Source organism: Myotis lucifugus, unplaced genomic scaffold, assembly GCF_000147115.1.
Source record: "Myotis lucifugus unplaced genomic scaffold, Myoluc2.0 scaffold_504, whole genome shotgun sequence".
Lineage (NCBI taxonomy): Eukaryota > Metazoa > Chordata > Mammalia > Chiroptera > Vespertilionidae > Myotis > Myotis lucifugus.
In genome coordinates this window covers 251,592-262,118 of record NW_005871552.1, presented here as the reverse complement: position 1 = coordinate 262,118, position 10,527 = coordinate 251,592, and the positions used below count along the sequence as shown (strand labels likewise).

Genomic DNA, 10,527 nt, shown 5'->3' with positions numbered 1-10,527 from the left:
CTTTGTGGGCTCTGTGCACAGTCTTGTTGTAGTTAAGCCTTGATTGTTGTAGAAATCACTGGGAGGAATTGACTTCCAGGCCAATTGGCTGTGAGAATCGGCTGTGTCTGCAGTGGGAGAACTTCTGTGCTGGAGACAACCTTATGGGGCAAGACTTGCTTCAGTGGGGCTTTGGTGCTCACTGAGTCTGCCCCCTGAGTGTGTCCCTTATGGATCTGAGGAGTTGTAATCTGGATGGTACCACTCTGACCACTGGGTACACTGGCTCTTGGATCTAAGGAGGTGCTAATTTAGCCTCTGCCTAAGGCTACCCAGCAGGAGCTATGGGGAGATCTGCAGATTCCTCTTCTTTGTTTGGGGTTTGGAGGTGCCCAGATGAGGCCAAGCTGTGAGGCAATGCAAGCTGCTGTGGGGCCTTGGGCCTTCTTTTGGAAATTCTGGGTCTCTCTGACCCAGCTGCAATTTGTTAGGTAATTTTCAGATTGCAAAGGGCCAGGCCTTTCATATGCAAAAGCCTCTGCACACAGCTTGGGTGGGGCGGGGTCTCAGGGGATCAACAGGGCGGAGCAAGCAGCTATGGCTGCTCCTCAGTCCTACCCTAAGAGGCCCCGTGTCTCAGTGTCCCGGTAATCGCTACAAGCACCTCTGAGAGAAAGCCGCCCTCGAGTTCCGCCCGATGCCAGACAGTCCAGTTGCTCCCCGTATGAGTCTGGGTCCCCAGAGACTTGCCTGGAACTGGAGTTCAGAGCAGTTGGGAGCTTGAGACTCCCTCCCGATTGAAAAAGACTACCGTGTCCTCAGTTGCCAGCCCTTTCCACGTGCGCCTCCGTACCTCTGCACTTTACTTCCGCAGCTCCTCTGAGTCTCAGTGTGCTTTTCTCTTTCCTTCTAGTTGTAGAATTTCCACTCAGCCAGCCTTCCTGTGGTTCTGGATGATGTCCGTTTTGTCTTTTAGTTGTATTTTTGAAGTAGTTGTGCGAGGCAGCAATTTCCGGTGTTTACCTATGCCACCATCTAGGTTTCTCCTGTTCAACAATTATATATTGAGCACCTTTTATGTGTCAGATTGTATTAGGAACTGAAAATCTAGTGCATGCAAAAGAATCTAAAATATTTTTTATAATTGCATTGGAAATACACATTTCTTATTTTTCAGTGGGTGTTCATGTTTCTTTTGGTTTTATAAGAACTCCTATGCTGTATATAATTTGTTGTTCTCTCCTTATAGTTGTCAACTGATGGTTATTAACACCAATTCAGCCCCATTAGGAATCCCCAATTTGGTGTGTGTTGAAGAAGGAAGCTTTATTCAGTGCAAAACAGCTCAACTGTGATACAGCTTGGCTGTGAAAACAGCATAGCTGTAAGGCAGCCCTGAGGCCAGGCCTCTCTCTGGGTAGACAGCTCTGCTCTGGTCCTCACTGGTCTACTCTGCGCTCTGATAAGACATCTTTGTTTTAGCTCAGCCAGGGAAATGCAGTGTTCAGTGAAAAAGGAAAGTATACTCTCAGAGCCAGAAGGTAGCTGGCTTATATGGACAGAAGTCACCACCCCTTTGCCCTGATTGGTCTGTCTTCATGCAAATGAGGACTCCAAATCCTTGCATTTTGATTGGTTCAAAAGGCACTGTCCTGATTGGTCAGAATAGAACCACTCTGGTTGGTCAGAGCTGCACAACTCCGATTAGGTGGAGAAAGCCTCAGTCCTATTGGTTGAAGTAGGATTCCAGGAATTCCTTTATAAGGGGTGGCTCAGATGGCAGAAACACTGTACAGGCTGGCAGGTCAGTGCAGAGGCTGGTAGTTCAGTGCAGAATTCTCTATAAAGAGCAGTTTGCATGAAGGGCCCCTGTTAAAAATGGCTGCTAGGCTTTGGGGGTTTTTTGTGTTTTTTTAAATAACTGAAGTTTTTTATTTCATGTACAAGAGATAGCATTCTGTGGTAAGGGAGATGTCTTTTTTTTTTTTAATTGATTTTTTTTACAGAGAGGAAGGGAGAGGGATAGAGAGTTAGAAACATCGATCAGCTGCCTCCTGCACACCCCCTACTGGGGATGTGCCTGCAACCAAGGTACATGCCCTTGACCGGAATCGAACCTGGGACCCTTGAGTCCGCAGACTGACGCTCTATCCACTGAGCCAAACCGGTTAGGGCAGGGGAGATGTCTTAAGTGACCCATTCATGGAAGTTTACCTGGTCCAACTTAATGAAGTCTATATCCTTCATGTACTGACTGAAACACTGGGGGCACATATTGAGGCCATATTTCCAGATCAGACCATGTAAATTTGAGCAGACATGGCAAGAATGAGAATCCTGGCTGAATCTTCTCTGATGGCTCCAATAGAGTTGCTGGTTACCCATCTTGCTTTCTTTGAAGTAATGAGGCAAAAGGCTAGGCTTTGGGGGCGGGGGGGGTTAAAGTCAAAATTATTGAGCTACTTAATGGGATTAGTCAAGTTCAGTAGAAAATGTCCTTGTTAAAATCTAACATCATAGAATTTTTTTAGTTGAAAAGGAATTTAACAGTTATCTGCCTTAACTCTTATACCAGGGGAGGCCTGGGTTCAGAGAAGTATGGAAGTTTGGAGATTAAAAATATTTGCATATTTTCTTACAGCATTTCTTCTCTTTCATGAATATCTGTTTGTCTTTCAGCATTATTTTCTTCCTTGTACTAATTACTATAATCTGAACTATCTTAATTTCTTTGTTATTGTGTCTATGCCTCTAAATAAAATGTGAAAGTGTGAGCCTATGACAGTGATAGCGAACCTATGACACGCGTGTCAGAGGTGACACGTGAACTCATTTTTTTGGTTGATTTTTCTTTGTTAAATGGCATTTAAATATATAAAATAAATATCAAAAATATAAGTCTTTGTTTTACTATGGTTGCAAATATAAAAATATTTCTATATGTGACACGGCACCAGAGTTAAGTTAGGGTTTTTCAAAATGCTGACACGCCGAGCTCAAAAGGTTCGCCATCACTGGCCTATGAGAAGAACTTTGACTCTTAGAGGACAAGAGCTACGTGTGTGTGTGTGTGTGTGTGTGTGTGTGTGTGTGTGTGTCTCTGTGTCTGTCTGTCTGTCTGTCTGTCTGTCTTTAACATCTAGCATAGGCCCAAGTTCAGGAAAAGTGCTCAGTAAACATTGAACTGAACTCAGCACCATGAGGCTGACTAGCATCCAGTTTGCAGCAGTGTTTGTGTTCTTCCTTTGAGAACAGAGCCTCTCCAGCTTGGACTCACCAAAGGTGGTGTGGGTAGCTACAGTTCCTATGCTCCTGTCCAAGTTTACAGGGCAAGAGTGACTAGCCCCTGAGCTTTACTGGAACCTGGCCTGGAAGAAGGATGGGTCAGGGACCAGCCCATGGTCCAAGGTCTAAGCAGGCAGAAAGGGAGAGCAAGGAAAACCAGCCCCTACTATGTTCTCACATATTTGCTGTACTCTGGTTTTGAGCTTTAAAAACAGGGCTAAAAAGAATGTCAAGTATGAAAGTAAATAACATTAAAACACAGTTCTACTTATCCATTTGGGTTCTTTTCTGCTTCTGTCTGAGTAGGTCAGGATATTAGACAGCTAATAGCATGGCCTTAGCTTTTAGTAACACAGAATTTTTAGTAACACAAAAAAATTCAGCCATCTACCTGGTAATGGCTTCACGACAGTTCACCTGTGCAGACTCATTCTCCTTTTCCCAGGATGGCTGATACTATTAGGTTTTTTACTTTGCTCCTGAAACTTGGTCTCCAGCAAAGTTTGTAAGTCAGAAACTTTAACCAGAGGTAGTCCTATCTATTGGGCTTACATTCCAGAATTCCTTGAAGGAAAAAAAGGAGTAGCCATGTTTCTTAAAAAATAAGTATGCTCTATTTATTGCCTTAGATCAGTGATGGCGAACCTATGACACGCGTGTCAGAGGTGACACGCGAACTCATTTTTTTGGTTGATTTTTCTTTGTTAAATGGCATTTAAATATATAAAATAAATATCAAAAATATAAGTCTTTGTTTTACTATGGTTGCAAATATCAAAAAATTTCTATATGTGACACGGCACCAGAGTTAAGTTAGGGTTTTTCAAAATGCTGACACGCCGAGCTCAAAAGGTTCGCCATCACTGCCTTAGATCATTCTTGAACTTAAACAGTTTTTATAACATGCTTTGGTGTTGCTGCGACACCATTTCTGCCTGCTGTGTGCAGACCATAATAGTCTGCTTTTTATCTGTTAACTGAGCCTGTGGGCAGATACCCACTTTCGAGTACGGTACACTCCCTACTTACACATTCAAGTAAAAGAACCCAGCATCAGAGCTGGCTCACTGCAACTTTACTTGTTATGTAATTTCTGTACCATATGCCTCAAGGCCTTCTTAAATTTTATGAAGGCTTGTGTGTCCTTCATAAAATTCCCTTGTAGTATTTATAAGTAAGGAATCTGACAAAGATTCTTATTATTTATACTTTTATTCATGTAATTAAAGAAGTATCTCTCTGTTAACTGTGCTATATTGTTTTGGCAAATTTTGTATTTTATTTTCACTGTTATCTAGTGTTGTTTATAGAACTTATCCAGGCATCTCACTTGATACATGAAAAATATATTTATCTCCCTAAATATAATTCCTTTCACATTATAGTAGTTCACGGGGAAGGAACCTATGTGAAAACACTGCTGCTCATTAGACATGAAGTTTCCAACAGGCAGGGATGGCCCATCATTTTATCTTAGTAACTTCATACTGAACACACAGCATCCAACACGAGCAGTGCTTACTGCCTTAATAAATGGAAAATCCTAGGAGACGATCTCTGCAATATACTTTTTCCTGCTTTAAAATTACCATTGTACCTCACCCCCCCCCAAGTCAGTCTCATTACTAATATTAAAATAGTCCTTATAGGGCAAAGATAATAAAAGAGCAACATAAATGTCTTATATTTCAGATATTCTTGAGATTCTTAGTTTTTAATGGGAACTGTGGAAGAGTTTGATGGTGACTTTAGTTGCTATAGACCAGTGGTCGTTCAACTGCCTGTAGGGAAAGACTGGTGTGTGTTTGTTTTTTATATAGTTTGTTTAATTTCCAAAGCGTTGTGGACTAATTTTCTTGTAAAATACAATGAAAGTAGTGGGGTGACATCAGATTTCCGTTTGTCTTCCTATCCTTGTCGCAGGCAGGTAACAAAGGTCCGCAGACCATACTTGGAGTAGCACTGCATAGCATTCACTTTGCTTCTTGTTTACTTGAACCAGTGTTTTACATATGTTGCCTAATCATTTAATCCTGCACATTTAATCCTATGGCTTAAATGAATTTTTCTAGTTTTCCTGTTCATTTTTTGAAATGTATGTTGTTATTGATTTTTAGAGAGAGAGGAAAGGAGAGGGAGAGAGAGAGATAGAAACATCAACATTGATTACCTGCCTCCTGCATAACCCCTGCTGGGGATCCAGCCTGCAATCTGGGCATGTGACCTGTGACCAGGAATCGAACCATTAACCTCCTTGTGCAAAGGTCGATGCTCAACCACTGAGCCACACCGGCTGGGTTCCCTGTTCATTTTTTTTTTTTTTTTGAACACTTGGCCTAATATAAAGTTCAAGGCCAGTGTAGGGAATTTCTTTTAGATTCTTTAAAAGTTTTATTACAGATAATTAGTTGAGAGAAAATTAAGCTCAAGATTTCTTAATGCTTTGCTTTATTCCAAAATGTCTTTTGACTATAGTCTCCTTCATTCTTTTCAGAACACAGATACCAGAGGATTAAGTCCTACAGCAAAGTATTCAAATAGAAGAAACATTCCCTACCAAAAAATTTAACTCATAATATCTAAGTAAAGAACAGATTTTCCAAGCACTTCTCTTGAAACCCCAGTGCTGAAATGCTAATGACCTTGCAATGTGGACAGTACAGTACACCAACACGTTTTTCCTTTAAGATGTAGGTTTTAACAGTGAAAACAATTATTGAATACTAGAGGCCCGATGCATGAAATTCATGCAAGGGGCTCGGCCCTCACAGCCGAGGCACCTTGCCTCGGCCCTCGCAGCCCCGGCTTCGTCCGGAAGGTTGTCCTCTGTCCAGTCTAATTAGCATATTACGCTTTTATTATAGATGTGTTTCTGTGTGGTCTGTAAGAGACTAAAACTGCTTTCCCTTGGACTTTTCTCTTGTCTTTTCAATTCTGATTAAAGTACAGCTGGAAAGGAATTTACCAAAATATAAAGGGAACACACATCATGTATTGGAGCTCAGTTTCTTTTATGTTTGAGCAACTCTTGAACAATGGAAAGCTGTAGGAAATTAAGGACAGCTAGCCACATGTGGGTACTGGGAGCTCTTACACTGGTTCTTTTCATCTGAAGACTTTTCTCTCAGCAATTTCTGAAGCCATTTAATTCATTATTATAAACACAGATGTTTAACTGTAAGTGTGGTCTGACAAGCCTGTCCTGAATTCAAAGTAGTGCTTCAAGGAACCTTGTTGGTCAGTTACTCTGTGCATTTTCAAGAAGACAAGCTTAGGAAAATTTGGTAAACTAACTACTATTTTTCCCCAGTGTATCAATAACTTTCAGGTAGATGACTTTTTGCCAAATAATATAGAAACCTTAGATTTAAGCTAACAGAGAGACTATGCAAGGTCTAATAGGTAAGCCATGCATACATTCATTAGATAATCAGCGTTATACTAACTTTTATTACAAACTAGAGGCCCGGTGCACGAAAATTCGTGCACTGGAGGGGGGCTCCCTCAGCCCAGCCTGCCCCCTCTCACAGTCTGGGAGCCCTCAGGGGATGTCCCACTGACGGCTTAGGCCCACTTCGGCAGCAGCAGTGGGGTGATGGGGGCAGTGCCTTCCCCTGATCCTCCAGTCACCTCCACTTTAAATGGTTTAAATGGAAAATTTTATGTTATGTATATTTTACAACAATTTATTTTAAAAACAGATTTTTAAATGAGAGGGATACATGCAAAACCTCACTGCTAATTAGGCAATCAAGTAACAACTAACTGTTCAGGTGATGTTGTGCTAATGGGTTAATTCGCTTTTAATGTTCAACTACTTGCTCTAAAAATGAAATGTTTAAATACAAACAAAATATCCATCTACCTATTAAATTTTCAAAGCACATGTTTTTATTTATAATCAACTTATTCACTGACTAGTGTTCATTTTATTTGGGGATTGGAATATGGAAAAAATATTTTTTAAATAGAATCTATTTGCATATTACCATCATAATTAAGATCTCTAATGCATTCTGAAATAAAAACACATTAATTATAGATTTTAAATCAACAGTGCAAAAAAAAAAAACACCTTTGTCTTTAATTATCTAGTTTTTGTCCCCTTAAATTGTGTAAAGAAATTGTAATGAAAAAGGAACTTACCAGAGAACAGTGATTGGTCCTTGGAAGTATATCATCTTTTCAGAAGGAACCAGTGTTAAACCCTGAAATGTTACGAAACTTTAGTCAGTTTAAACATTTGCTCTGACTTGTTTTTTTCTTTTGTATCCGTACTTTCCCATAGCAATTTCTAGTAAGAGAAAGGTCAGTCTTTAAGACTGGAAGTGCTTTCCTTTGAGTTTTATTTAACACATAAATATCCACTCTTAGGCAACAGTGTTTCCTGACATTCCCTTTCATGACGTTATGATGACAGTTACAGAACTAGTAGTCATGAGACCTATTACTTGTGATGAGAACAGTGATCAGATCCAGTAAAACAAAGCAAAGTTTGCAGCTTTTTTGTTTCCTTAGAGAAAAGATTCTGAATCATTTTGAGACTGAATTTTGATAATACATAAGGTGAACTTAGTTCTCAGTGGCAGTTTAAGCACATTTAAAGCATTCTCTTAAGATTTTAACATATTGCTCAACCTACTGTGAAATAAAATAAGTGTATTTTTTATTGCTTGGATATTCTCTCTTAATCCCTTTTTTAATACTGTCATTTAAGAAGCATTAATATCTACATTTTTATTTTTATTTTTGTAACTCTAGCCACTAGGATTCTAACATCTAGATATGACCCAAGGTTTTTTGGAGGGTTTTTGCTAAGGCACATGAAACAGATTGGCAAAATGTAAAGCAGAGTTTGGCTATTTCTTCCTTTTTAACTGAATTTATTTTCAGATTAGGTAAAGTTAATCACTGGTATCTCCGTTGAGTTATTCTTGTATTATGCTGGAATCTGTGGTTTTCCGAATAGCAAAGTCACACTGAAATACCAAAAGAGCTATGAAGATGGGAGTACCAGTCAGTAATCAGGGCTGAAGTCAATTAGGCAGGGTTTAGAAATATAGGCAAAACGTTTCCATAAACGTAACAGTTAACACCACATTCATGCTCCTGGGTTATTTTTCAGATTATTAACACTGACTGCTCTCAAATGCATCATTACTATCAAAACAGCCAGTGGGGGCTGGACTGGTAAAATAGCTGCCAGGTTAGTAGAATTTATCTGCAAGGAAATATATATTTTAAAATTCAATATCTGATTCTACTACATATGCCAATTATTTAATAGCCAAGGAATGTTTTTCCCCTGTGTGAAAATTGACCCAGAGATAAGTATCATTTCCCAAAAATGTACAAAGTGAAAGGAAAACAAATAACTTAGAACCCTAGCCCTTAGAGCAGTGATCAGCTGGCTGACATCTTTCACTTCATGCCAGAGGTCCATCGAGGAGCTGGCGTCGCAGGGCCATTGGGGGCGGAAGTCAGCCTGGAGCATAGGTGTCAACACTTTGGATAAGTTCTTCCTTTCGTTTGTTTGAAAATGAAACTGAGTGTAGCCATTTTTTAAAAAGCAAGTCTTTTCTATTGTCAACACTTACGGTTACTGATAATTACTTAAAAGCTGAAATCAATGGCAAAATAAAAAATGTCAGAGAGTTGACATGGGCAGCACAATTAATTGCACACTCACACACATACAGGCCCAGCAGGCTTGAGAGTGTGACCTAGCATGAGTAAAGCCACAAGGAATTTCCATTCACCCATTAAACAAACATTTGTTGAGTATCTAGTATGTGCCAAGCTTCATATTTCTTGCAGCTAATAGCCCTCTGACTTTTCAGGTCATTTATTTTAAGGAGGGAAAATACAATTTGCTATTTTTAAACCCAAATACTTCAACAAGAGAACTGACTTTGATTGTTGTAATGAATTTGAGAGTTGTTTGGAAACGTTGTGATAAAGAAAGACATTTTTCCTTAAGATAAGGCTAGTAATAGTAAACCCAAGTAGTAATCAATAGGCAAGATTTGACTGATTCATTGTAATAGTAATATGTCTTTCCAGTAAATGAATACTTAAAGTAGAGTGCTAGCTGGAATAGACTGTTAGGTGGTTGATAAAAACCTAGCCAAGCCTTCTGTGGTTTCCTTTGTTAATATATGATCCCAAATTGAAATTGAATAATTGCCCAGGTAACAAATTAACTTCTTGCTTTAAGTGTGAGTCACCATATTTTCTTTGCAAGAGATGTGGGGAGAGGGTGATGAATACCTAGTTGGGTTTGGAGGTAGGAGCATGAGCTGTGAGCCACACTTAAGGACATGTGCAGGAGTGGGCCTGCAGGAATGAAGCTTTCTCCCAGATGCTGCCTGACGGTGGGTCTGGGTGTGGTGGAGGGGCTCATCAGGCCCTGAAACAAAGACTAAAGATGACATTTGAATTAGCCCGGATTAGCGCGACCTGTATGGCAAGCAAACCTTACGAATACCATGTATTGTTTTGACCATTTTTACAAGAGTCTTGTACTTTTTTTTCTGCCAAAAAAGGGTGGTTCTGACCATATTCCTGAGAAAACACTATAGTTCAATCAATCTAACCCTATTTAGAGTTAGCTTTTTTATACTATTGGGGCAAAGATTAAATAATTGGTTTTATGGAGGTAAGACATGTTATTCCTCCATCTGGGTCTCCAACATAATAGTATACTTTCCTTTTGTTTCTTTTGTAGTAGGATGTTTTTTTAAATGAGGTCATTCCCTTATAATTCTGGTTTTTCTATTTTTACTGTCATTGATTTCACAGACTTGTTCCCTTTCTGCCTTTTCCACCAGTTTACTACAGTGTCTCCAGCAGTTCCTGAATTCTTGAAAACTCCTGCTACTACGGATCAGCCCCCCACAAGGTCCACAGCTCCTGTGCTCCCCTCAAACACTGTGTCCTCAGCAAAGCCTGGGCCAACACTGGTAAAGGTGGGTACCCCACATACAAACTGGTTTGAGTATCTTGTGACTCTTGTCTGTAGCCCCACACATGTAAGACAAAGGCATGTGTCCACATCGCCCAGCCTGAAGCCTTGAAAACAAAAGCATGGGAGGACTTGCTAGACCAGGCCTTAATATTTGAAACTACCACCTTCAATACACCACCTATTATTCTGCAATGACAGAACAGCACAAACTATGGTGTGTATAAACTACTGGAGCCACAAGGAAGGGTGTAGGGGTCATTCTATCAGCAGTGCCCAGTCCTGCCCCCACCCGGGCC

General features: G+C 40.0%; 1 protein-coding gene, 1 long non-coding RNA gene and 1 pseudogene across 10 annotated transcripts in view; 1 reads left to right on the top strand and 2 right to left on the bottom strand.

Annotated features, from left to right (window-relative positions):
- The window catches only part of LOC106694540, a 7,913-nt gene extending 7,025 nt beyond the window's left edge, over positions 1–888 (bottom strand). The window contains exon 1 of the long non-coding RNA XR_002826496.1: positions 833–888. This is a non-coding gene — a long non-coding RNA (uncharacterized LOC106694540). The remainder of the gene's footprint in view (positions 1–832) is intronic.
- The window catches only part of MKL2 (MKL1/myocardin like 2), a 188,789-nt gene that overhangs the window by 147,476 nt on the left and 30,786 nt on the right, over positions 1–10,527 (top strand). For all 9 annotated transcript variants that reach the window (XR_002826495.1, XM_023744978.1, XM_023744982.1 and 6 more), the window contains one exon: positions 10,095–10,232. Coding sequence is in view for 8 of the 9 variants with exons in the window: in XM_023744978.1 (XP_023600746.1) it covers positions 10,095–10,232 (138 nt within the window). In the remaining variant the exon portion in view is untranslated. The remainder of the gene's footprint in view (positions 1–10,094; positions 10,233–10,527) is intronic.
- Positions 2,167–2,364, bottom strand: LOC102420924 (annotated as a pseudogene).